We start from the raw sequence: 27518 nt of genomic DNA on the forward strand, positions 1-27518 counted from the left end.
AAACAAAAATTGCATATTGCATGGCACGAGGGCGCCTGGGAGGTCAAGGGCTGAGGTTACAGTCTGCGCGTGTGCCAAAGGGTCTGGGTGCACGGTGGCCTCGAGGACACCCCTGGGAGCCGTGGCCGAGCCCACCTGCTCCTTTAGCAGCTTTTGGGGAAGAGACTTGCCAGGATGGAAGATGCTGAGAAAGTGGCTGAGGTGGTTTCGGTGCCCGCTGTGCCCAGCCCATGCGCCCACACAAGCCTGGCAGTACCACAGGTATCGCCCTGACCTGCCCCGAGCCAGGCACAGAGCATCCCTGCAGCAGCTATCTACTGAGAGTGATTCTGGGGAAAAACACGCACCAAAAATTAAATAGAATTAGAAAAATGCAATTAGGAAAATGCAATTTTCCAGCAGGTGCTTTTAAAGATCGTATTTCTTGCTGTGAAAAGAAACCGATTTCCTTACAAAGTAAAAAGGCTTCAGCAAAGTAAAAACTTCCCTGCATCAGTTCCCCAAATCCCACCCCTGCACAGCTTGGGGTGGGGGGCAAGGGGCTCCACCCCCCCTGGAGCAGAGGCTGCAATTGCCCTCGCTGTCCTGCAGCCACTCTATCAGACTGGGCCAGGCAGGGGAACCCCCTGACAGATTTGGGGATGCCCGGTGGTTTGCAGAAGCAAATTAGTGTCTGCTTACTAGTCCTGCAGGGCTTAGCGATACCAAAATCATGTCCTTTTTATGGGCTTGGGATGCTTTTAAACTTGGCATTGTCTCCTTTACTATTATAAGATGCACCAAGATATTTGCAGCTAATTCTTCTGCAAAAGGCAATTCCCGCCCACCGCGCCACAGGGCTTGCCCCGGGTCGTACCACCTCGCTCTAGCCTGGTAGGGTCACATTCACTGCATTCATCCTGTAATTTTTATTCATAAAGGTCTCTGGTATATCTTGACGGTAATATTACTAATTAGGCAAAAAAAATATGGATGCTTCTAATAGATTTACTGTTGCTTAAAACAGTTTGTAGCACAGTCATTAACATAAATGACTTACTGGGATGAGGGGCAATACCTACCCTGACCCTGCTGTTGAACACCATCAATAAGCCCAGGATCCTGCTGAATTTTAAATGCTCCCTTTATAGTCTATTTTTACAGCATTATAGCCCTAGATGACATGTTGGGGGAGCAACTCGGAGCCTCGCTGTTGGGCTGGGGAGTGGGGGGGCTGGGGCGCAGGGGCAGGCAGCAAAGCAGGCAGCAGCGTGGGAAGCACCGCTCGGGTACCAGCGCGGGCTGTCATTTCCCAAAGTCTTGCACATCCTCCCCGAGCTAGTGCTGGATTCCAGCATGACTCAGTCCCAACACGCATTTTGATCAGCTTTAGCATATGGCCTTGGCACCGCAGAAACGGCCCTCGGCAAGCGCCGCGGGCCAAGCGCCGCGGGCCAACAGACACAAACCTACCGGCTCGCTTGGCGCTGGGCTGCAAAATACACGGCGAGGAAAGCGGAGGGGTATGGGCTCTTCGCAGAGGGGGGCTTCAGGCTCACAGGCACACACCAAGCCCCAAACTGCTCCCCCCCCCCCCCCAAAGTCCTGGAGGGGTGCCTGGTCCCACAGGGCTGCATGGTCCAGCTTAAATGGTAGAGATGTGGATGCTTCCACTTTCTTCATGCAAATCCACATCCCCCAAAGCCTGCTCATCCCAGCAGAAATCGCTGAAGCTGGGCTTCCTGCAGAGGGGCTCGCCCACTCCTCCACCCACCATTTGCTAATGGGTACTGTTAGTTATTTGCTAATAATACTAGAAGGAGAAGCTATTAAAATATTTCGAGTTTTAGAGTGTTAAAAGAGAGGCTTTATCCTAGAGGGGACAGGCACCCAAGGGGGCATTTTTTCCTGCGTTGGGTTGCTCTGTGCTCTCAGCCCCTGCAAAGCTCCGAGAGAAAAAAAGTGTTTTCTAACGACCTGTGCAACAGCTGCAGGAAATCCCAGCAAAAAACATCAAAACCAAAGAAATTCCACCCCACCAATCTACCTAGAGTAACCACAACCCAGAGAGCAGGGAATTAATTACATAATTTGTGGGGTTTCACTGCGGAAATCCGCCCCACCCCACCCCCACCTCCCCTTAACACAGCCGCCATCCAGAAAGCCGCCCGGGAGGAAGAGTGTGAAGCCTCCACCAGCGGCTCTGGGGAAGCAAACCCATTGCAACAGGTTGCAGCGAAGGCGATGCAATTGCTGCCGCCACAGCAGGGCAGCGCATGGCTGCAGAGCCACGGTGGGGCTGCTGGGGAGCAGGGCCGCCAGCTTCCTCGAGGCTTGCAAGAAGCAGGTTTTGAAAGAGCATCCTGCGAGCGGGGCTGCAGCAAGCTGGGCGAGGCAATTCCATGGCCAACGCTGCCAGAGCCTGGAATGGGGAGCGGGAGCCGCTGCCGGGGCGGGAGATGGAGATGGAGCCCTCCCGGCCCCCACCACTACCAGGGAAAACTCGGAGGTAACAAACTGCTCTGCAAATAGGGCCCAAAGAGGCTCCAGCAAGGCTCCAGCCCCACGCTTTGCACCCCCGCCAGCGGCAGGGCGGTATTCCCTGCTTCCCGGGGGATAACGGGGGCTGGGCTGGGCCGAAGGGGGGGCAGAGCCTGGAGCAGTGCAGCAAGTGATGGCCCAGCAGAAACCGGAGTTTTTAGAGAAAGCCACTGCAGTTTGGGTAGGGTTTGTGACAGCAGGTTTGCACCGAGCCGGGCCAGGATGGGGAAGCGAAACCACAGCCAGGGCTGTGGACCCTCCTGCCCGCTGCTCTCCTCCTTACAGGCTCTTTGCTTGCCCACCCCATGCACAGACCCCTGTCCTGCCCCCCCAGATCTGGGCTAGGGGTGGCAAAGGCTTTTCCTGCTCTTGTCCCACACCTCTCCTGCACCGCACAATGGTGGCATCCATCGTGTCCTCCTTGCGGCCACCCAACAGGGACCACAGGGCAGGCATGATCCCCCCTGCACCCGTGAACCAGCACCTGTGAAGCCCCTGAGGCAGCTCCCCTCCTCGGGAGCACCCCCAGTGCAGGAACTGGAGTCACTGGGCCACTGAACTCCCTGCCTTCTGCCCCAAAACCACACAGCCAGGGCTCCCCAGGCAACTGCTTCCCCTTTCTCTTTATTCTTCCCCTGGGCCGGCACCGAACGGAGTCCGAGCCCCCTGGGGGGGGCAAGCGCTGACTCCCGGCTCCGTGCAGGGCTCGCTGCAGCAGCCTGGACCTGGGCGCCACTGGATTACCTGCCCCCATGCCGGACACCCCGGGGGGGCACTCGCCCCGGCCTTCCGACCCAGCCCTCATCTACAGCAACGTGGGTGAGTGATGCCCTGGCCCCGCCGCCCTCCTGCCCCATCCTGGACAAACCCCACCGCTGTCCCCGTCCTCCTCCTGCAGCACGCCGCCGTCACCCCTCTGGCTGGCGCTGGGCATTGCTTTGGGGCTGCAAATACGCAGCGGGGCAAATAATGTGCCTGTACTCCCACCCTGCTTCATCACCCACTTTTCCCCCCACCCTCCCCCACCCCGCCTCCCAGGGAAGCCTCAGCACTGCTGTGTCTGTTCCTCCTCCCCAGGAGAGCTGCGGGCCCACCTAGTCCCCCACAAGGCTAGCCGAAGGGAAGGAGCTGGGAGACCCCCCTCTCAGCCTGACCGAAACCCCCTGCCCCCCCCACTGCCAAAAAAGCAGCTCCAGCGAGCGGAGTCCCTCCCGGAGCAGGGGCCATCCCAGCACCATCAGGGCGAACCCACATCATGGGCCAGCAGCATCCTCTACGGCATCCCACCACCCCACCTGCAGCACAAGGAGGCTCCCAGCTCCATCCCGCCACAGGACAGACATTCCTGGGGACCCAAGAAGCCCCTGACCAAGTCCCAAAGCCTGGGAGAACCAGTGGCCTGGAGCAGCCCACAGAAAGCCCCATCGCCCAGCCCGGCGGAGCTGACTTTCAGAACGGCAGACGGGGAGCTGGGGAAGCTCCTGCAGCTCCTGGAAAGCTCGGCTGGGGTGTGCGGGGTGGTGTTGGGGTGCCAGGTGGCCACGCTGACCCGGCTCTCAGCTCGCATCCAGGAGGAGCTCGTGGGGCCGGAGGAGCGGCAGCAGCTGCTGGAGGCAGAGCTGGCAGGGAAGAACTGGGCAACGCTCAGCATCCTGGACCGGGAGCCGTGCTGCGAAAGCGGCGACGCCTGGTATTTCCGAGTGGGCTTCACTTTTGAGCAAAGCCAGCTGGTGTTTGCAGCCAAGGTAAGCAGGGAATTGGGGAAAACACCCCAGGTGGTGCAGGGGAAGCCAGTTCCTGCCACACGGGGGGCTGCAGGGCGGCAGGCAAGCATGAACGGGGAGCGTTGGCTTTTCCGCTGGCCCCCGTCACGCAGGCACTTCCCCTTTTTCCACCTACTTCTGCATTTGCTAAATGAGGCGGCGCTGCCGGTGCAGGCTGGGGTGACAGCTCCCACGGCTCCAAAGGACACGTCAAGGAGAATGGCACCGCTGAGGGAGGTGACCTGGCAGGTGGTCTCGAGGGGCCAGCAAACACAAAGCAGAGGCTGGAGCAGAGCTGGCTCCTCAGGCAGTGCAGGATGAGACCAGACCCGCCAAAGCAGCTTTGCAGCCCAGCTGGGGGTTACACCCCCTCTTCTTACCCATTTCTCACTCAAAGCCATTCTGATGGGTGCCTGTGGGTTCACAGGGTGCAGGGGGACCCCAGCACCATGCGTGGGTCAGACCAGGACCGGTGGCCCTGAGCTGAGGCGGTGGCCTGGCCCAGGACAAGGCACCCCGTGGCTCCATCCCCACGCAGCTAGCCATGTCCTGTCTCCCCTCGTAGGTCCCCAAGCCGTGCTGCACCAGCCTTGGGGTGCAGAACTCCCTCGGAGTGCACTGCAGCATCCAGCGCCTGATCGGTCACTTCACCGACCACCTCCCTTGGGAGCTGGTGCTCCCGGGAAGCCCCAGGGAGCTGAGTCAGTCCCCTTCCAGAGAGAAGCAAGCCCATCTTGCCACTCGCCCTGTCCTGAAGGTCCTCATTTCTCCTGAGGTTCCCTACCAGACCCTGGCAGACTTTGTAAAGGAATCCCACGGTTTGCACAGGACCAGCCCTGGGCACTACGAACGCCTGGCTTGCCTCCTGCTCCTGCAGGTGTGCATGGGGCTGGAGCATCTCCGAATGCAGAACATGGGGCAGGGAGACCTCTGCCCCGAGAACCTGCTGCTGGTGCAGTGCCCATGCCCTCGCCGGAGCCAGCAAGGCAAGGAGGCATCCCCGAGGCTGTCCCTTCCAAGGCTGCTAATCAGCAGCTTCTTCAAGGTTAAAGACAAGCAAAGACCTTGTTCTACCAGCCAAGAGCAGGACTGGAGCGAGGGGCGCGGTGCACCACCCTCCCCAGTGGCAGATGAGCTGAATGTAGGCATGCTCATCTATGATATTTTGCACGTGGACATCTCTCTGGAGAACACCTTGGGGTTCAGAAGCAACAGACTTCCTGAAATCCCTTCCCTGTCCATCTATTCCACGGGACTCAAGCGTCTGGCCACGCTGCTTCTGCACAGAGATCCTTGCAAGAGGGTCTCCATTGAGCAGGCAAGGAGCATCCTGCAGGTCCTGCTCTGGGGGCCTCGCCAGGAGCTCTTCGCCAGGAGCAAGAAGACCCTCACCCTGCTCCGAAGCTGGGTGGAGGTCAAGAGGGCTCTGCTGCTCCTGAATTTTGCAGAGAATTCAGCTGGGGCAGTGGGGAGCCCTGGCCTTGAGGAGTGGCTGTGCTGCCAGTACTTCAAGGAGGTCACCGAACACACACTCTACCAAGTCACCCAGGCTCTCTACGCTCCTTAAAGGCAAGCTGAAGCTCAGCCACCCAAAAGGTCTCCTCAAAGCCAAGAGCCCGTGAGGACCTGGCCAAATCCACCAGTTCACAGGGAATGCAAGCTGGTCCTGGCTGGGAAAACTGTTTGCAAACCTGAACCTGCTTCCCCCACAGCACATGAATGATGAAGCTGGGACCAAACTCCCACCCACGGCTCCCACAATGCAACGTGTGTTTTTACACTCTCAACCAATTTTTATTTGATTTTGTGAGTCCCGTTTATTGGAGCATCTCAGGAAAGACAGCTGGATGGAAGCCACAGGATCAAGTACCAATTTAGTGGCTGATTATCCCGAGGAAAGTTTATGGGGCTTAGACTTTGCACAAAGCCCCCTCAGACCCCTCCTGCAGCCACGAGGCTTTTGCTGTTTTAAATAACAACGCAAAGCCACACGTTATGGTTCACCTTAATGCGTTAGCAAAGGAGAAATACAATAACCCGAACAGCCTGCTCTTTTTAGAAACAATTTGCAGCGTAGGCACAAAAATAAATGACATTTTAAAGGGGGAAATACAGCAGCCACACAGCTTCAATAAAACCCAGAGCTAAGCCTTTTAAATACTGGTCCTTTATGTGCTTCTTTGAGAGCTTTACACACCCCACTGATGTATCCAGAGAGAAACACAAAGCCAAACTTCACAAACTTTGGCAGCAATTAGCCAGAACAGCCCTGATGGTGTCTAGTAAATAGCTCAGGTCAGGTTTTGGGTGCTGCATCCCAGGACCAGGCTGCAGGGTCAGTCCCTGGCTGCACCAAGGCAGGGCCCTCGCATCTGCTGCTTGGCGTGGAACAAGATCTGTGCCCTGCTCCCCTAAGCCATGCTGATGCCGAGTGACCATCGCAGTGAAATGCCATGCAAGGTTCTGCTCAGGTCATTTGAATTATTGTTAATTAAGCAATTATTAAGCCACTTGCAGCTAGCACATGACAGCAGCAAGAGCAGCCTCCGTGGGCTGTGCACACAGTGGGATGGATCATCCCGGCCTTGGGCAGCCCCTGCGTGCCCAGGGATGCTGGCAGTGCCACACTGGTCACTGTGGCATAGCTGGATCGGGGAGAATTCCTCCATGGAGTCCCCGAGCTCAAAAATCTGTCAAACCCTAGTAAACTGGAGCTGCGATCCCTCCTGAGATGAAACCACAGAGCAGCACACTCCCAGCTCCCCCGGCCGGGGGGGTCCTGCCTCCTGCTGAGCTGGGACAGGCAGCAGCCCCATCACCTGGGCTGCAGCAGGGGCCAGATCCGGCTGAGCCCACAGCCCCTCTGTGCGGGCTGTGTGCAGTGGGGGTCCCTGCCCCCCCGGAGCAGCACCCAAACCCAGCAGCTAGCCTGAATGAGCAAGGAGGGACCAAGCAAGCTCCCCAGCCACACAAACCCCGCCACGGTCACTGCCCAAGCACAGCCAGTCCGCAGAACTGATGTTCAAATCTCAGTATGGGCTTTGGGGCCAAAAACATGCAGGAGGGGGGTGTCCTGGGGGAGCCCCAGCCCCGCTGTCCCCACCGCCTCCCCTGTAGTATCCCGCGTGGCTACAAGATGGCAGTAAAGCCCGTGGCACAGCAGCAGCTCGTCCAAAGCCACCTTGTGCATCCGACCGGAAAAACAAAGACAAAACCTGCTTCTGCCGGTGCCTGCAGGCTCCTCCCAGCCCCCGGCCGGCACCTCCGAGCACCCACTGCACCCCTGTTTCTGGTTTTCACCTTGGGTCACCCCCTCCCCCTTCTGCCGGGAGCAGCTCAGAGCACCCAAGGTCACCACAACGTCCACCAGGGTCCACGGCCCTCAAGGCAGGACCACCGACACCTCCAGACTCGCAGGTCCCGGCAGACAGCAGAGCGACGGCATCGCAGAGAACAAGAACTTCTCTCGACAACTTCAGACCTTCGCCAGCCTGTTGAGTGAAGGAGGAACTCCCCAGCATGCCCACCTCCTATTTGCTGGCCTTCAGCACACGGAAACAGCAAGTTCAGTTTTCCAAAAAGGAAAAAAAAAAAAAAAAACCAAAACACCAACAAAACACACACAGGGGAAAAGCACAATTGTATGGGCACAAGAAAATTGGCAGGACACCTGTGGGCAGGAGCCCTGTTGCATTCACAGGAAGGCAGCACCCACGCTGCCAGCAGATGACGGCTGTGCTACCCACCGTACTCCAGGACCCAAGGAGCAGAGCACAGCCCACGCATTAACGAGAGGTTGATATAAATATCCGAAGCCAATTAAACAGACCATCAAGAACATCCACCTTTCACTGCATTGCTAATTTAACAAGAGGCTCTCTGGGAACATGGTACCACCACCCCCAGGTTACTGCACACTGCAGAGCCCACGGCAGGATCTGCTCCCTGCTGCATCTCCGAGAAGGGCATGGCAGGGGTTACATCCTGGTGTATTCCACGTGATGCCGGTACTGCTCATCCCAGAGGATCTGCCGAGGGATGGCCCCATGGGGTGAGCCACAGGCCCCTCACTGACACATTTCAGAGCACACAAAGCTCCTGAAGCCAGGCGCTGCGGGACACCAGGGCCGGCAGAGCATGCACTCATGGTCATGTGCCTGTTTACACCGAGACCCACAGTGTAACAACCCAACCCCAGGATTCACAGCTCCAAGGCTTTTATAGAGAAAAAGATTGTTCTATAGAGGAAAAATTATTTGGCTCAAAAAGTGCCAAAGAAGCCTCCAAAGCAGCAAGCATTCAGTACTGAAAGAACCTGGAATACAATGTTTTAAAGCACAGCTCTTCAGAAACTTACCTCTAGTAACCCCAGCACGTCTCACTCACTCTAGCACTACACAGCAGCCCTTCTCCCTTCTGTTCAGCATCCTGAACACCCAACAGCTGTGCCTGCAGACCCCAGCAGCAGGCCCTGCCTGGCACTGCCCCCTCCCCTTACACTCAGACCATAACTCATCCCCCCAGGAGTTCTGGAGGCCACCCAGCCACAACAGGATGTAGCTATGGAAGTGCCACAAGCCTTCCTAAGACAACAGGCAAAGAACTTGTCAAGCCATCCCACACCCCAACACACAGACATAAAAGACTCTACTGTTACTAGTATCACTGATACTTCAGGTACCAAAGTTGCACATTAGATACTCAGCCCCTGCAAGCTCCAGGCAGCCATGAGCTGTGCTTCTTGGCATTTCACCTGTAACCTTCCAACACAGGCCCCGAAACACCAATACAGCAGGGATGCAGTGATCCTAAATACCAATGGAAATTGAGAACCTGCTATTTCACCAAAAGCAGGCTTTTACAGGATTGCTGAATTATTTCCAGTCCTGGCAGATCATAGCCGTAAGTTCCAGTCGAGCAAAGAATGACCAACGCCTTTCTGTACCTGCAACTTTAATAGTTGGGGCAGTTCCAGAGCCATCTCTTCAGAGTGCAAGTGTTAAACAGCTTAAACCAGCAATAAAAAGTAAAATATAAATTTTTATTTAGAATTAAAGCAAATACTTCAGTATCACAAACACAATATTAAACTTCAAGAAATATACTGCTAATTTGGAGGGAGCATTTATTTGCACAACCACAACATGCGCACAAATCCAGAAAAAGATGTGGAGTCTGAAATTTTCAACATCTCACCACCAGAGCAGTTGGTCACAACGTTTCATACAGAGATATATACTGTAATAGATGTTGACAAAATTTCTACAGAATCATCTTTATAGACAACAAGAAAGCTCTAAGAGGCAAACATTGCAATCTATTCTTCTTCTGATGAGTCTCTTTCAAACGTGTAGGCCATGAAGCAAGCATCTGGTCTCTTGGGGACAAGGGGATGCCCTGGTCTCACAATCTCAAAGCCCAAAAAGCTGAAAGTACGGAGCAATGCAGCTTAAAAAAAAAAAGCAGAAAACAAGTTTCATTCATCCGATACCGTACAGTCAAACCATCCACCAAACCCAACTTCAAATACTGCATTTGCATCTCTAGAGACAGTGCTATGAGTTAACACCTACCTCTATCATCTCTGTTCTTGTGGAAACAAATGAACACATGATCGACTCTAAGCTGTTCTTCAGCAAACTCCAGAAGAACTGCAAAACTGCAAGACAAATACAAGGTGTTCAATGCAGATGAGCAAGCACTTCCTCCAGAGATTATCAGCAAGGGACTGTGCACCAATCTGCACATGAAGCCATAGGTGTCAGAGGGCAGTGTCGGAGACACCCCAACAGGAGATGCCCAAGCCCTCCGTTTAACTTGAGGGCAGAAACCCAAGCCTTCAGTAACACAGAAAACATGCTTTTCTGTTGTAGCTGAAGGGAGGACTGCAGTGACAGACTCTGAACCAGGCTGGTGTTTTAAAACCAGTAACCTGGAAACATCAGCTTGAAATCACTGAACTTTTGGGTGGCTCTGCCCGACAGAACAGGTAGAAGCAGCCCTCAAACCAAGATCACTTAGTTTCAGCTTCTTACAAGACAGCATCAAGTACCTTCATTAGACTTCAATTTTCAAAACAACGGAAGTGAACACCAACAACAGTGAAGTGTTCCACCCTACTGATAGGCCTTCAAGAGAGAGGCAAGTTAAACTGCAGCTTTACTCTACTCACCTGTCTTTGCTCCCTTCAGGCAGAGCACCACTGGGAATTTCTATATAGAGGTTGTTGTTGTTCAGCACTGCTCTCCAACTAATGTGTTTGGCATCTGTAAGCCTTGACTGGACATTCAGAATTCTTGTCCTGTTATTAGATGTTAGTTCTTCTGTTACATTCAGCCGATTATCCTGTAGCAGTAATATGTGCAAAGTTATTTCCAATTCATTTTGGACAAGGGATTAGCTCCCATTGACAGGCTTGAGGCAGAAATGCATCCAAGCTCACCACAGCAAGCTGCTTATTATTATTCATACTCACCGAATAAAATAAATTAGCTGAAAGATTGTGATCCCTCTGACTATTCCCTCGCCCACCTGGGATCTTCAGGGGTGGGTGAGGGACATCAGGAGCACCACCGAGGCCCCGGACCCAGGTTACTACAGCAATTGAAGGGAACCCTGGAACTAGAAAGGCATCACAGTTGGAGAGGCAAAAAGGCAGTGTTAGACAAAACCCTGTGAATTCTGGGTTTTAAATAGTGATCAGATGGTAAGATTTACAAAAACACAAACACAAAAAAACCCCAAACCTAGGCCAAGGGAACTCCTCCCACTGCAACCCAAGCAAGTGGCAAGACAAAGGAACCTCCAGACCAGGGCCAGGAACACTGCCTCAAGCCCAGACCCACAAGGGTCAAAAAGCTACAACTGTGGTATTTTGAGAGAGAAACTGGCTTGGAGATTAAAATACCCTCAGCTTGAAGTGAGCAACGTGTATTTCTATACCAAGGCACCAGTATGCTTGACCCGATCTCAAGAAACCATTCTGCTATCACACAGGCAAGATCCCATTTTCTCCCCCTCCTTGTTCTCCTAAATTAGCATGAGTATATAGGCCCAGCAAGCTAGGGATCATTTTCCCCTCATATATGGCCCTAATTACCTTAGACCTTTGCATCAGCACTCTTAGCTCAAGGTCAGAAAATTACATGAAATAATCTCACAGACGTCACTACCTCAAATGTTTTCACCATGCTCAGATGCAAAATCGCCAGTCTGAACTTTGAGACCACACCTGAAGATCTGAAAACCTACAAGCCTTTCTGCTTAATTCCTCCGAGCAATTTTACACTGCTTCGCAAAGTTCGGTACTTGAGATCAGGAATGTTATCCTCTTAAGATACAAAACATATTTCTTGTAGGCACGCTAAGTTTCACCCCATCCACGTAAGCCTGCTTAACCGAATAAGCCTTCTACTGTAGTAAGAGCAAAGGCTGTGCTGGCTGGCCCCTCCCTCTGCACCATCCTTCACCCTGCAGGCTCACTCTTGAGTTGCGTCATCTCAGCAGATGCAGCAATCGAGGCCCTCAGGGAAATTTTCACAATCGTCCTGTCTGTTGAGTGCCAGCAGCCATTTGCAAATCAGAATAAACATGTACAAAATAATCCACCATTTTGCACAGTTCGTACGAGTTTTGATTTTTTTTTTTTAACGAGCTTGAAACTTGTGATGAATAATCCGCATTAGAAAAGCACTGAACGGCCATATAGGTCAAACATTATATGCTGGAAGGCATTAGTAAGCACAGCAAATGAAAAGTTTTATTAAAAAATTAAAATTTGCACATTCTCAATTAAATGAGTGTTCAATCCATTATTTTAGGCACTTTAAAAGAGAGGTGTTTTTCTTTAGTACTAGCATTAGATGCTTATCTCAAAATGATTGTACAGCTATGCATCGCTGACTACCCTTACAAATAAGCTTTTGAGCCCCCCCTGCAAAAGTGCGCAGCAGCAATCCTTTATATCATTTCACCTTCCACCCAATGAAAGGCTGCACATGATGAAGGGTTGCAATCGAGATTGTATTTTAGAGTGATGCTTGTGTGCGCTTAGTCCTCTTGGGAAAAAAATAAGGCTTTAAATAGCAACCCGGTATAAAAATGGCTTTCTGAAGATTTCTAAAACTCCTTTCACAGTCCACATACAAGGTCTAACCATGGCTTCCTTGATGCAAGAAGGACTGATGTCCTACACATCCATCACCCTGGACTGGTCACCCTGATTCAGGTATTTTTCTTCCCAGAATCTGTTGGGGTTGTTTAATCTTTTGGTGGAGTTTTAATCTAAGAGCTCTCCTAGCGCTGCTATGCTCTACTTCAGGCTCAGCACCCTCATTAGTTTTCAGGAACATCTACGATTACATAAGGGGATAACAGCTTGCAATCCCTTGGGATCTTTGCCCAATTTTGAAGGGTGGGGTGTTGCGTCGGACGAAGGCACCGGGCCCAGCCTCCAGCCCGGCTTTTGTCCCCAGGCCCCCCAGCTCGCTGCCTCGCCCGGGAGGGGCTGGGCCCCGCCGCCCCCCGCCAGGGCCGGTAGGTGCTCTCCGAGGCGTCCCCCCACGGCCGTGACAAGCCCAGGGACGCCGGGCCCCGCCGCGGGCGGCATCTCAGGTGGCACATGGCGGGAGGCAGCCGCCGTCTGAGGCGACTGGGGGGGGGGGGCAGCCCCTTGGGACCAGGGACGGCGACTCACCGGTGCGACCGGCCCGACAGCGGCTAGGCGCGGCCTTGGGCTCTAAAAAAATGTTTTTTTTGGGGGGTGGGCTCGGTTGTTTTTTTGACTCACTTCGCCCCCACCCCCCTCGCACTGCGGGGGAGGAGGCCAGGCCACAGCCAAGCGCCGAGGCCGCCCCACCCCCACCCGCCACGGAGCACCCCTCCCCTCCCCCCGGTCACGGGGGAGGCGACCGGCGCTTGAGGGACGAAAAGGAGGAAAAGGAGGATCAGGGAGGGCCCTGAGGGAAAGGGAGGAGGCGACAAGCGCCCAGCGGTGCGAAGGCTGGGGGAGGCCCCGGCCCCTCACCTGCTCTGTCCGGTACTGAGGCTCAGCACAGCAGGCATGATGGTACTTTTATTCCCCTCTTTCTCTCTAGCGAAGCAGTGACTGTTGAGTATCCGCTGCAGGGAGGATTTCACCATCCGGCCGCTCTGGTCCGAACCCCGAAACCCTCCGCCGCCTCCCGCCGGCCGCTCTCCAGGCGCTGCTACACAAAATGGCAGCGCCGCCGCAGTGGGTCATTATATATCCTTCTTAGGCCACGCCTCCCGTCCAGACCACGCCCCACGGGCCCGGCTGCACCCCCGCACGGGAAACGGCATCTGTTCGGTGAACGGCCCGGTTGTCTCTTAGAGAATCTCGCTTTCCATTGGTTAAAAGGAGAGAGATGGGAGAGATTCTTTTTCTATTGGCTGGCAGCATGAGGAGGTTCAAGCATTGGTTAGAAGAGCGTCGGGATGGGGAGAAAGGTAATGACGGTCTCTGATTGGCCATGCCTGCTGTGGGTGGGCAGGGTCTGGCGGCTTTCGGCCGGGAGGCTTCGGCGCGACGCCGCGGCGCTCACTTCCCTTAGAGCCATCGGTTCGAGTCCCGTGTCCGCGCCCCCGTCTGGCTGAGGTAAACCGCGGGGGCGGGGAGGGGCCGGGCCCGGGGCCGGTTGCGCGCATGCGCCCGCGGGGGAGGCGTGGGGCGGCGGTGGGGTGGAGAGGGGCTGCGCGGGGCCTGGCGGAGGACGGCGGGCTGGGGGCTCCGAGCGGTCGCGGGGCGGCCGGGACAGCCCACCCGCCAGCGGCGGGGCGGCAGTGGGGCCTCCTGTGGGGCGTAGTAGGCCCGGGGAGGCCATCACCACCCTCCAAGCTTCGTGCAGAGCGTTTGTCGCCTGGTTGCTGAGAGAAACTTTACTTAAAAAAATAGGAAGGAAATCCCCAAAGTGCTGGAGAAGGGCCCTGAAGGGACGGGCTGAAGCTGTGACCCGGTTTTGGGGTGCGAAGGGGGGCTGCGGCCTCGCCGCAGGGACCTCGGTTCCTCCTGGGCCTGCACGTTGGCTGGTGGGCGCGGTACCCTGTGGCCTTGGCTCTGGGGAGCAGGGGACAGCTGGTGACAACCTTCTAACGGCAGAAAGGCTTTGTGCTGCACCTTCCTGAGGGAGGGAATAAATGCTGCTTACACGGCACAAGTTGGTTTGTGTCCCCATAACGCCCAGTCCATTGGGCTCCCCTTGCGGCCTAGCCCGCTGCTGTTCGGCTCCCACAAGGATTTTTGGAAATTTGGGGCTTGGGGACACGGTTGGGTCTTTCTGCAGCCCCACAGTGAGAGCAAAGCTTGTAGGAAAGGATGCGAATTTGAACATTGGACACCCCGCTTCTCTTTTGGACAATACTGATGAAAGCACAGGTTCATCTCTTTGGGGCGGGGATCAGTCTTCAAGTTTTGTCTTAAAAGCAGCAGGTGTGTACCGAAGGTAAATAGGTTATCATTACCATGGCAGGAGATCTTTGACTCAGCCATTTCTGAATGTCTCGGCCTGAAAACCAAGTCAGAAGCACATCTCAGAAGTTAGGGCACATCTTAAACAGTGAATCTTATCCTATACGGAAAGAAAGCTCAAAACAATGGTTTAAATGATGCTGAATCGAGTTTGCAGTCAGGTATGCATCGTAAATTAAGTGGAAAAAGGTGTTTAGAGAGCCAAAGAAAACTACTAAGGAGACATTGCAATGATTTTCAAGATCGTGGTTTTCTAAAATAAATTTTCTTAAAAAACAATTGTAGATGGCTGTATTTGTTTTTTCACCATTCAACTTGAGCTGTGACATGCCTGTTTTATTGCCTTCAGGTACTGTAGCTGCATCTGGGCATTTTTTGTTTTTTAGGGGTTTTATTTTGCTTATTATTATTTGCTTTAAAATATTCCCATCCAGGAGCTCTGAGCACATGGATAGTCCACTGATGGGTTCCACTTTGCACAAGGACCTGTGTCTAAATCCCCACCCACCTTCTGTGTCCTGAAACTGTTCTGATGGACTGTGATGGAACAAAGTGTATTGCCAAAAGAGAACACTGTCTGTTCTACGGCTCAGTTGAGAAGCCGAGCCTGGCCAGCAGCCAGCCAGTAGTCTGGGAGTCACAGTGAGAGGTACGAGAGCAAAATGCTTTTCCTGCTGCAGGTATCTGCGCTTAGCTGCCAGCACACAGCATCACTGAAACATTAGTGCTTGCTTTCACCTCGCTCTCCAGATTTGGCTCTTGATTTATGGAGGGGAAGCTGACTGCCATTTAATGCATTACCCAGAGACCAACTGGAAACAATGGGATAGCTGCAATTCAGGAATATCCGGACCAAATGAAGCACATCAGAGAAGATTTAGCAATTCATGTGTTGTGTGTTATTTTCCTGATGGGGGAATGGACATGTTAGTTGATGGAAGGACTGCCTTAGCGTTTTGTGATAGGTTTCATTATTTCTAATAATGGCATTTATTATTTATGCAGTAATCCGACTGTAATTTCTTATAATGGCACTGTGTTAGAGGACATCATCTTTGCAGCTGCTTTCCTCTTTACTGTGGCACTGGAAACAGCTTTGCCCTTTGGATACCTGTCATCTCAATGGGCCATCATTCCATTTTGCAGTTGAGTGACCCGATTAACGCTGTGCTGCTCCATAGTCTGCAAAAAGCCTGATCAACCTGTTCTGGGTTTGTACATTAAATATCATGTGGGATTAGTTCCAGCTGCAGTTTTGCTGAGATAGCCTGACTTCCAGTTTAGCAGTAACAGTGATTCATAAATCATCACAGAGAAGCCTCTGACTCACAATTTCAGGATTACCAGCTGAGGCAGTTTGAGATGTTGCCATCTCCAGCTGTTTTTTACTGCTGGTTTGCCATATCCATGGCAGAGTAGGCAGAAGTAACTATGTGTCGGTGCCTCAGTTGCTCCAGCTGTGTTCCTAGGTCGGCATTGTAGTCCAAGCCCGTCTCAGTCTCTGGTATTATCCGATACACTGGGCAGTGAACCCTCACAGGTGACGTGTGAGCATCCGTTCCTACTTGCCCACGTCTGCTGTGGCATGGTATCTTTTAACACAGAGGCAAAATGGACAATTGAAAATAGAGAAGCTCATTCATCGAAGTCCTGAGGCTCCAGTTCATCCCAAATCCTATGCTGGTGTCAGCAAATACACTGTCAAAGGCCCCCTCATTCCACTGGCTCCCAGCTACCACAGCCTTCCCATCTCCAAAAAATGGGTGTTTCAAAGGACCAGCGTAGTCCCTAAAGCAGGAGATGCAGCAGGGAGCTTATGAGTTCTCTCCTGAACTGCTTACTGAACGCCTCAGAGGAGAACAAGCAGCGAGTCCCAGTTGCTCTGTGTTCTTAACACAAGCAGGTCATAGCAATTAGGCTGTATGAAACGACCTGGGAAAATATCTTGTACAGTCTGTGTTACTCAATAACCAGACCTGTTACTGGAGAAAGTACAGAAGAAGCCACACAACTGAACCCCGCATTAGGAATCTAAGCTGAAATTATTTCGGGTTAAGAAAAGCCAAGGAATTTAATTCTCTAGAATTACCTTTTTTATCTTGTTTCAGCATGCTTTTCAGCCTATTTTAACAAAAGAGGTCTCAAACATCAGTCAAAATCACCAGTAAGTGATTCTTTGTCGATCTTTTTTATAGTTTTTACTTTCTGAAAGTTACTAGATTGGAAGAAGAGTTTATGCCAGCACAGGAATAAGTTAGTCAAATTCAAACCTGCTAGCTGATGTAAACGGATGTTAGAGCAAGAAATGGGCAAGTAACTGAATCTTCTTCATTTTGTGTTTTCAGGTTTGCCAGTATTTGTGATCAATTGACGTGAAACTAGTGCTTACAAAGATGCACAGGACCCGAAACACTCATAAGACTTGCCGGTTCTGAAATCCTGCATATTGATACTGTAGTTGTATCACATCTTTTATTTTGAGAAAGAAAGACGAACTGTTGCATTGTTTAGGTGATTAAAACATAACTAAATAACACAGCTGCAGATGTTGGTGCTTCTGTGTGTTTTTCTGCCACTGAGGAGGCTATTGGAGAGTTGGCTGCTGCAGCCTTCGTTGAAGCAGCTCCTGCGTTCATGTTCTAGAGGAGTCACAAAGCTCCAATGCAGGTGAATGGGGAAAAAATTATATTTAACACGTAGCAGAACACCCCATGTGTTTTCTGCTTAGCTGCATCATGCTGTCGTAGCTCTTGAATGTGTAAATAGATCTTTATGACATTTAGCAGCATCATGGGAATTGATCCATCTCTGATTTGCTGACTAGGGAAGTACAACAGAAAGAAAAACATAAGCTGTCTTTTAAAGCATTTGCAGGCCTAACATAGCATTACACACTTAGTACCCCCCCCCAAATGGTTTAAAAAAAAATTAATTGAGCCAGACTGTAAAATCAAGTCATTCTGATTGCCTTTTCTCTCTATTTCAACTCCAAGAAGACTCTACTTGTTCTTAGTTTTAAGAGTTACCTAGAGGTGTAGCCAAACACCAAAACAGGACAGAAACTGTGGCAGAGATGTCCATCGTGACCTGTGTTCACAGAAATCATCATGTGTGATGACTCCTCTACCTTATAATTTAGCCAGTTTCAGTCCCAGAGTAATTTCAGTGTTCATTTTGGTCAGGTCTGTGTGGGGAGGAAGTACAGCAAAAGCTTGTGAGGTCTTTATCAAAACACCAGGCAGTGTTATTTCTAAACTTTTAAAGACCCATAGTTTCTAAGTCTTATAAAGCAGGGCTCTTCAGTCCACCCATCTCCTCCCTTAGAACTTCTGGTTCATTTCCTTACAAGTAACAGTTAACTACCCGTTGTCTAATTTTAAATGCTCCCCCACTAAAAATGCTCTTTGGTGTGTTAGAATCTATTCTGATCTTTGTGGGACATGTAATTAGAACACTTTTTCTAGCTGGAAAACTCTCCTCGTTTTCATTGTCATCCATGCAAGAATTATTTGATTTGAAGGTCAGGTTTTCTGCAGACCCACTTCTGCTGGAAGGAGATTCTGCATGCCACTGCCAAATTAAACCGGAATTCTTAGATGTTTACCAGCACAGGGAAGAATTTCTTTTCCAAGATCTTTGTGAGATATTGAAGTAGAAGAAAGCAGTCACTAGTTCATCCGGCCAACAAACGTCAGCACTTCTTACCAATGAAACTTTGGATCTCTGCTTTCTCACTTAAAAACAGCTGGTATGAAGAGGACTATATATTGAATGCAGATGAGGTAACAGATGCTTAAAATGCTTTAAAGTCTCATTATCTGATCTAGGGGTGTAATCCAGCATAGTGCTGGTCACCTCATAAGTGCTGAATTGTTTTCTTTTAAGTTTGCAGAATCAAATTTACCAGGCATTGCTGTTCAGTTTCCATGTAAAAATAATGTGGGGGTGAGGGGAGAAGTTTGAAGCGACAACAGGAAATATAGTCAGCTAGAGAGCGGGTTAGCCAACAGCAAGAGACAGAAGACGCGGTCAGAGGGTGGCACCTTAAGATTTCTGGGGCAAGAAGTGTGCTTGAGCAGTTTGTTGTTATGGTTCCGTAATTTAAGAATAATGTTTCACAAGCTTGATTTTTGTGTTGATTTTTCTCTGGGTGTTGCTGCCCGTTAATGAACAAATAAATGGTCATGAGGAATTCAGAGGTAGTTACAAAGCAATGAAGTGGAAGACACTGCAACATCCTCCCTTCCACAATGCATTATTCTGTTTCATTTAGATTGGGCCAGATGCAGCTCACATATCCATCCCCTCTGTCTCTGCTCCTCCTCCCCAAGTTAATGAGAAGTGGTTAAGGTCTGGTTCCCGCAAAGGGTGTAATGCCACAGAGGGGAGTCCTACTCTGAGACAAGATCGAGCACTTTCCAGAGCCAAGTCCTGAGAAAACAAGTCCCCCTGCCATCACGCCATGATTTGCATTTTGGTGTGCAGCAGCTTTCTGGAATTCTTTCGCGAATATTTTCATTCTCTGCTACCCCTTTCCCTCAGTTGCTTGATGGAGCCTTTGTGTGGTGGATTTATTCGTTCACGTTTCTTTGCTGGATAGGCCATTTTTCACAGCCTCTGTGTTGGGAAGGCGAGCTGGACGGCATAGCTTGTTTTCCTTCAGTTCCTATTGTGCTTGGATCAGGCAGCCTTAGAGATGAGGAAGTGCACAGTACAGCTCAGCTTTTGTAACTCATAATTTCGTTTGGAAATGTTACCAAAACAAACAGATGCCAGCAGGATGAGCCTTAAGACCTGTGCAGAATCTGCTCTGTCAGAAACTAGTTCAGTGTCAGTTTTGCCTGCCTAAACATTTCACCCAGCAGCTCATTAAAATGGATATATTCAAAGACTTTCCCCCTCGATTAGATCATTCCTGTGATAAGAGCATTAACGAGCATATTTTCGCATAAATAAAATTAATGAGCCTCAAGGGCAGGGGAGGTTATTTAGCCTGCAATAAGTTGTACCCCACACTCGTCCTTTAGAAAGTAAGGGAACCCGTTCGCCCCTTTGCTGTAGCTGAGAACAAGCCCACAAATGGCCTTTGACCAGCAGAATTGGCAAAGTGGGATTTCTTCCAGCTGTATGTGCAGCACACCGCTTTATTTTGGGTATAATCCCCGTGAATTCATCACTTAGCAAAGTCGCTGGCCAGAGCTCACCGGCGCTGCGCTAACAGCCGGGGCAGCCCTCGGGGTGCCGCAGGAGGACTGGGGAGGTCCAGCCCCAGTAGCTTTTGGCAGGCTGTTTATTTGAGCTGTGTGCAGCCTTGTGCTTTCTGCCCATGAGCTATCCATGTTTGAACCAATATTTACTCATGGCTCTGTGTGCTGAGATCGTCAGCAATCCCTCCAAGTGAAAGTGGAGCTGGAACCAGTCATCAGGCCAGCTTAGTACCTCGGGTTGTTTACATATTTTTAAAAAATACTCTTGAATTTCAGGCTGGTGAAAGGTGGCAGCTTGACAGCTGTGGTGAGCCTTTACCCACGCAGCAGGTAGAGCAATGGCAGCGCAAGCTTCCCCTGCAGCATATATCCTCTCCAACGTGCCCACCCACGGCGCCTCTGCAGCCAGAAAAAACCCTCTGAGCTGCAAGTGGGTAGCAGACCCCCAACCTGTGCAGACCTTGGTGTCTCCCCACTGCTTGCCCTGTAAGCAACAAGCCAAAATCCAAAGATAACTCGCGCTATCACGATGTCTATAAGGGATTGACAGCAAACTGCTATCAAATAAGCCACCAAGCTGCCAACACACTTAGGAGTGGAGGATTTAAAATGAAGGCAGTTCTATTTCATTACTAGAATCTTCCTGTTTTCCTGAAGGTTTTTATTTATGAAGCTGTTCTAGGTACAAATTAACTTACCCTGTCTCCAGTTTGTTATTAACTCTAGAAGAAGCTGAGATTTGAAGGGTTCATTGCTTACCCTGCTGGAAAGGCATGAGCCGGTCGGTACAAAGGACTTCCAATGTTTTGCCGCTGTGCTCCTGGGAGCATCGCGATGCCTGTCCCAGTGTTTCCAAAGTAACCAGGCATTAGGGGAGCTGTTTATTCCCGCATGTCCTGCTGTGCATAAACCCAGCAATCTCAGGCAGATACCCTAACTTGACCCACGGAGCTTCCCACTGCAGAGGCAGGGTAGCCTAATTGTTGGGGAGTGCAAAAGCGCACCTCCATGCAGAGCGGACCATGTGCTTGTAATTCTTAATAAGGCCAACAGATATCCTATGGTGTGAGAAGATAAAGAGGTGGCATAAGGAAGGCAAGAAACCTTGAAATTACTGTTCAGGATTGCACCGATGACCTAGTTAGTCTGATTTCCTGCTTACAGTGATTTTTACCCAGTACTTCAGATGACAATGTGAAAACCTGCTGCTTCAGAGGTGTATGCAAAGAAAGGGAGCAGCTGTGACTGCAGACAATAAACTGTTTGGAAAGGAGTTAAAAATTGGTCTGGAAATTTGGGGTTTGGGTATTTTAGCTACTGAAGCTGTTACTTCTGTTCCTCTGAACATCTGATCCCCATATAAATGTTCGTCCTTTCTTGGGTGAGAGAGCTTTGCTTTTGGATTGTCTAGTGGGTATGTCTTTTCAAATCACAATGCAGATTGTAACGTTGCTGTGCCTTCCTGGTGCTTCCCCAGACTTTTGTCATACAGCACATTAATTTCTTAGCTCACAGTTCCTTATTCTCCGTGATGCTTCCATGTTTGTTTGGCTTCACACACAGACATATCTTCGATCTCTGACAGCCAGCTGTCTGGCAGCAGTGGAAGCCAAAGATTGTGTACTACCCAATTGGGCAGTCTCAGCCCATCTTCAGATTCATTGAGTTCATTAGGGAGGAAAATGTAATCAGCTATCCTTCAAGGAACAGGATGTGACAGGAAGCAATGAGAGTCAGCCGGTCAGTCCTTAATAGCTGTCAGAACAATGTGCACAGTACGGCAGCTCTGTAGTTCTGCTAAATCAAGTCACAGGCTTAATGGGCTAGAGCATGCACATTAAAACTGATCCCTACAGAGAGCGGTGCATCGCAGCAGCAGCAGATCCTACCCCATCTCTGTGACCACTGAATTCATTAGACAGGGAAAATAGGATCTGTGTTTTACAAGTTTAAGCTTCCAGTGCTGCCTCTCGCACTCCCTTTGGAGGCTGTGACTTACTGCGCTTGTGTCACTGTGGGTTGGGAAACTGAGGCAGGGAGAAAGGACCAGCCTCAGGCTGTACAGAGGCAGAGCTGAGAGTGGGAGCTGAAGAGGTCTAGTGCCTCTGCTCCCTACAGGCTGTCTCCTCCGACCTCAAATCCTACAGAAAATGGGCTGGGGGATTTAGGTCACTAAGTCTCCTCAACGTACCTTTGAAATAAGCAAAATGTTCTCTTGAACCTAAATTATCTGCCCTTATCCTATCTCAACTCTCATTGATAATCCTCTTTGTTGCCTTTAAAAACATTTATGGGAGATTATTCTTTGGCAATGATAGTCATGTTTAATTCTCTTTCCTATTATACTGGGCTTTTCTTTCAATGGTGTCCTAATATCTTGCCATTTGGTATTTGTTAGGTTTATGTATTGTGGTTTTAAGATTTTAAGTAGGTATGGTAACTGGATACTTTTCCCCATAAACTGTTACAGAGGTGGCTTCAAGATACCAATGTATACAAAACTTTTTTTTTTTTAAATTGTTCTCATGGTGATGTTGATTGACATGACCACTACCCTGGGCCTCTGCATGGTTCTCACCACCATCGCTGCAGCTTCTGTCTTTGTCAAGCAACACCAGCACGATGGCACTGAAATTCTGCTTATTTGCATCATTACTCTCTGTGTCTCTGGGACTTCTAAAACGCTTTGAATTTTGATGAAAAATCTTCCCTGAGTCTGGCATGCAAAGCAATGCAAATAAAATTTAATAATATATAAGGCTTGATTAAGCCTTTATCGTTCCAGTTCAGACTAATACCACAGGCTGAGGCTGAGAGCGAGGGGTTCAGACCTGCTTTAGGACTGTCATCTCCAGGTCGCTGTGGGACGTGGAGGGCTTGCTGGGTTTGTGCTGGCAACTAGCAGCAATTCTGTATCCAGCCTTGAACATAACTGATCAGAGAAAACCATGTTGTCTTCATCTTGGTGCTGAGCTGTGTATCACAGGTGATACCTGTTGCCATTGCAGAAGGCCATATAACCCATGCTCCTGCCCCAGGAAAGGATCAGCTTTTTGGGAATCATTCCTGACAGATGTGTCTAACCTGTTCATAAAACCCTTCAGTGACAGAGGTGCCAATGTTTCCCTAGGCAATCTCTTCCAATGCTTTTCTGTCTTTACTACTACAAAGTATTTGGGCTTTTCCCCCTTAAATTCATGACTGCTATTCATTGTTCTGTTACCATGGGCAAGCAGACAGTTTCTTTTCAGCGTCTCCTCATTGTATTCATACAGGACACATTCAAACTCTTTTCCTTTGGCCAAAATAGTTCTCACAGCGGTTCTGATGAGACCTTTTTTTCCAAGTATAACAGCTGTGATACATTTGTTTGGAGGAAACTGCAAATTTAGGAAAAATAAGCTGTTCTTAATTTTCCTTGAAAATAAGCTATTGTTACAGCTCGCCAAGATCTGTGCTCATTATAGTCCTCTAAAAAGCTACCAATCTCAAGGCAGCCGCAATCCAAGGGAAGTCAGCTCATGTGTCTGCTTGGATTGACTTTTCTTGACACAGCTTTATGGAGGCATTGAGCACTGGGACTTCCCCATGCTGCAAGGTTTAGCTTCCCAGTTTCAGACCGGGGGGGGGAGGGGGGGAATGTCTTTCCTGATGGAGGCATAAGGCTGGGAGAGACCTTCTGAGTCAAATCCAGACCTGCTGACCATGCATGGTCCTAGGATCGCATTCATAAAGGTACAGTGCGCCACCCTCACAGCCTCCAGCGTGTCCCCTGCAAGGTCACTCCATGAGCTGAGTGCTCAGAGTTATGAAGCTCTTTTTTAATCCCAGTTATATTTATTTGTATCCATTTTTTTCCCAGTTGGTTTCATGACAACATTGTCTTTATGCTGCAGTAGACGTCTCAACTCTCTTTTGGATGCTTTTATGTGTAGCAATCCTACTCTTTCTGGCCTTCGTAAGGCTGAGCAAACTGAAGTTGTCTTCTGTAAAAGCTTCTTTTCTCCTTGTTATGCTTCTTGTCAAAGAAACATTTCAGCCATCCAAAATCTTTCCCACATAAGGTATACGTAAAGCATCTCTCCATGACCACCTAAGTGCCATTGCCTCTTAGGTAAAACCCAACTATTTATAAATGCATTTGCTGGATACTGGAAAAAAAGAGCTAAAAAAGCACACACAGCCAAGCAGAACAGGGAGTGAAAAGCTGCCGGGGGGGCAGTAATTGGACGAGGATGTTAGAGCTTAGGCTGTTGTGCTTCATGAAAGGGCTGTTGGAGTCTCAGCACTGGATCCTGTGATTCATTTGGGCCCCTGCTTTGATGTTTTGTTGAAAGCTGCTTTCAGTGGTCTGGCAAAGGGGTACAAACCGGCATTGGGCTGAACCGCTGGCTCAGTGGTATCTAGGTGGAAGGAGGCTGGCAAAACCTTACTCTGCACCACAAAAATGTTACTTAGAGATCTCCCACGAGGAGTCTGGGCCTGAGTCTGTTTAGCTCCTATGTGCTGCTGTTTGATAACAAACTAAGATTATTTTTTTTTTTTAATGGTGAAAACTGGTGGCTTTTTATCTTTCTTCACACTCAGAGCTAGACATTCTCTTGACATGGTTGCCTTAAGACCGGTGGTGTTGCCCCTTCAGCCCTGCGTGCTCCCAGGGAGCAGCAGGTGTCAGAGGGTGGTGGGTTTGGTGGGCAGCGCTCAGGGAAGAGGTGCCAAAAGGGGCTCAGAAACAACGCTGCGACTTGATGTGCAAGAGCAGTGAAGCTGCCAGCTACACACTTGCACCACCCTACAGGTCCTGGAGGTGGACATTTAAAAGCCGTTTTAGTTGCGGAAGCTTGGGGCTCTTATTTTGGGCAGATCTGTGCTATGAAAACCAGTCATGCTTTTCACAGCCACGTGTAGGTTTGACACTTGGGCAGGTGACATCTGAGGGCTCAGACCCCATTCTTCTTCCTCGTGAGGGGGCTGCAGGTGATGCTCAGAGCCAGGGAACTCCTTGCCAGGGACTGAAGTATGTTCTTCCATCTGAAAGGAGCGGAGATGGGTAGGGAATCAAGGACAAAGAGGAAAAAGGATCACGGCAAGACTTTGCTCGCCTTGGGAATCTCCCTGCTGGGCCCCTTCGGAGCTCAGGCTCCACTCCTCAGTCTCACGCCCCCAGCCCCAGCGATGTTCAGCCCCCTTTGGGCTGTGCTGTGGGGAACAGGGCTGAGGATGCCCACATCCCCTTGCTTCCCTCTTAAAGCCTCTCAGTACAAACACAGTAACAGCATTCGACCTCAGCACAAGCACACACTCTTCTCGCCGGGAGCAATCCTGCTGCTGCCTGGTGTTTGAACGGAGGATGGGGAAGGTGGTCTCCCATCCTTGTAGGGCAGTTGGAAACCCTGTGTGAGTGGAGGGGCTGGTTCCCAGGAGAAGCCAGGCTGGCAGCATCAGGCTGAAGCAAACACTGCTGCAAAGAGATGTGGCCACCTTCCTTCCCCAACCTGCCATCTGCATGCAGAAGCGACGGTGCCATGCCAGCAGCATTGAGCTGTGCTTCCCCCTAAACCCACATGTTTATTTTCTCTGTCAAAGCTGCAGTGTCCCCTCTCCCGTCCCCAAACAAGTCAGCGTACTTGGGCATGGTTGTGGCAGCGCCAGGTCTGAGTAAGGGGTGACTCAGAGCTGGGTTCAGCCATCCCCTGCCCGCACAGGGAGAGGAGCTGGAGCGGGTCCCACCTCGTGGTGTTAGCATCTCTTTTCCCACTCCTCTTCCCCGTCGTCACCCCGCACCTCGTCTCCTCACCACCGGCGGGTGGAGCAAGACTAAACTGGTCTCTGCATGCATATCGCCTTTGTCTGGTGTGGATGAACATAAACTGCTGGAGGGAAGCATTTTAACGATGAAAACCATGCAGGGCTCAATTGTTCCCTGCATACATGGAAAATTACTCCTGCTCGCTCTCCCCTTTGCTTGAGCAGCTCCAAAACCTGCTTGTAAGGGAAGGTGAGAAGGAGGGAGGTGTATGTGCCTTTGGGGTCAGATCTGCTGCTTTTTTTTCTCCCCCTGCCTCTAAATGATTTATTCTGAAAGACTCTCGCCTTTGTGTCATTGGGAAAAACACACAGCAATCAGAAAGCATTTTGGGGCCAGCCATTTAAATGTCACTGGAAAAAGAATAGAAAGAAATGAATCGCCAACATCCCAGCAATGCGGCCCCATCCCTCCCTCCCCTTCCCATCTGGCACAAGCAAAAACAGATGGGAGAGGTGGCCACAGCAGGGCTGCGGTGGAGGGTGCTGGTCCCACGGCCCACAGGGGCTATGGTCCATCACTGCCAGTCCTGGGCACCCACCAGGCACCAGCTCCCCTGTGAGCTTCCCTGGGCAGAGCAGTGGGTAGGCGAATGGGCGGGACAGGGGGCACACACTTGGGCCTGGGGTGATGTGCTGGGGCTGCCAGTCACCATCTTGCAAACCTGCCCCGGGAGCTCTGTGGGTCCATCCATCCATCCCTCCACAGCTCTCATCCTTCGGGGCTGACCAGGCGCCCTCCTCCTGCCTCTTCCCCCTGGATTTGCTTTGCCATGGTGCTCCATTTTCAGATTCTGCCTGGTTTACCTGAATTTCTGGCTTGTTTGCTCACCCATGACCTTGATTCTTTTCCTTCCCTCTGTCATATTTCCCCCCTTCCTCCACTCCCTGTGCTGCCCAGCTTTCCTCTTTATCTCCTGCTCTCGCTCTCATTACGTTTCCTTTGTGGTCCTGATGACAATGTTCTCGGGTGTAAGGAAAGGAAAATCCCAGTGATACATGGCCACAAGGTATTCATTAGCAATCAAGGCTGACTTTTTTTAATTCCCTGTGCAAACCATGCCTTCCCTCACCACTCTGCATTTCCCCTGCCCTATCCCCAGAGCTGTGAGACACTGGCCCTGGATTTATCCCCAAAAACCAGCAAAGATGGGAGCACATGTTGCAGGTCAGCTGAGCAATCACAGCTGTAGCCCATCACAAGTGATGAGCGCCCAGAGGAGGAAGGCAGTGGCATGAATGATGTATTGTGAAAGGGATTAAGCTAAATAAATGGAAATTATAGGCTGGGTGTCGAGGATGATTTCTGCTTGTGGGATGTGGCAAGCAGTGGATAGTATCTTAAGATGAGAAGGAGAAAAAGCTGTTGTTTGGATGCTGGAAGCTGAACTGAACAAAGCTCTGGAAGATACTGTTGTATGGTTGGGGCTGGTGGATTTGGGGTTAAACTTTGCGACAAAATGCAAAGTACTTTAGTAAACTCACCTAGGATCTTCTACAACCCATCTTAGTGAATTTCTTTACCTTTCTGTGATGTGGGGAGAACAGCAAATATTATTCCCTCTATTTACAGAAAGGGAAGCTGCAACACTACGAGGTGGTGGGATTGTCCCCGGTCAGAGCCCACAGCAGGTCCAGCCTCAGTGCTCAGCCTCCACCAGCCGGTGGCTCTGGCCCAGAACCTCCTGCATGATTTTCTCCAGTCTGTGTACTTCAGCCCCATCCTGCTGAATGCAA

The 27518-nt window shown here is 50.7% G+C and overlaps 3 protein-coding genes across 8 annotated transcripts in view; 2 read left to right on the forward strand and 1 right to left on the reverse strand.

Annotated features, from left to right (window-relative positions):
- Positions 1-2198: 2198 nt before the first annotated feature.
- Positions 2199-8257, forward strand: PEAK3 (PEAK family member 3). The gene is made up of 4 exons (XM_040589357.1): positions 2199-2488; positions 3224-3339; positions 3598-4265; positions 4849-8257. The coding sequence occupies exons 1-4, from the start codon at positions 2382-2384 to the stop codon at positions 5848-5850; spliced, it is 1893 nt and encodes a 630-aa protein (XP_040445291.1). The 5' UTR covers positions 2199-2381; the 3' UTR covers positions 5851-8257.
- Positions 8258-9310: 1053 nt separating this feature from the next.
- On the reverse strand, positions 9311-13507 carry OAZ1 (ornithine decarboxylase antizyme 1). The gene is given in 6 exon segments (XM_040589366.1): positions 9311-9731; positions 9857-9942; positions 10456-10628; positions 10759-10845; positions 10847-10904; positions 13309-13507. Coding segments are annotated over 6 exon segments (651 nt in total). The 5' UTR covers positions 13425-13507; the 3' UTR covers positions 9311-9600.
- A 287-nt stretch (positions 13508-13794) lies between these two features.
- The window catches only part of LOC121086115 (neuroendocrine secretory protein 55-like), a 34544-nt gene continuing 20820 nt past the window's right edge, over positions 13795-27518 (forward strand). For 4 of the 6 annotated variants that reach the window (XM_040589360.1, XM_040589359.1, XM_040589364.1 and 1 more), the window contains exon 1: positions 13801-13899. The gene's annotated coding sequence lies outside the window, so the exon portion shown is untranslated. Of the gene's footprint in view, positions 13900-15203; positions 15419-27518 lie in introns of all 6 variants that reach the window. The other 2 variants (XM_040589358.1, XM_040589363.1) reach the window with 1 other exon arrangement.

This window comes from Falco naumanni, chromosome 4 (genome assembly GCF_017639655.2).
Source record: "Falco naumanni isolate bFalNau1 chromosome 4, bFalNau1.pat, whole genome shotgun sequence".
NCBI lineage: Eukaryota > Metazoa > Chordata > Aves > Falconiformes > Falconidae > Falco > Falco naumanni.

Coding starts and splice junctions, on each gene's coding strand:
- PEAK3 (XM_040589357.1), top strand. CDS start 2,382: ATGGCCAACGCTGCCAGAGCCTGGAATGGGGAGCGGGAGCCGCTGCCG. Junction 3,340..3,597: donor CCTCATCTACAGCAACGTGG/GTGAGTGATGCC, acceptor CCTCCTCCCCAG/GAGAGCTGCGGGCCCACCTA. Junction 4,266..4,848: donor AGCTGGTGTTTGCAGCCAAG/GTAAGCAGGGAA, acceptor CTCCCCTCGTAG/GTCCCCAAGCCGTGCTGCAC.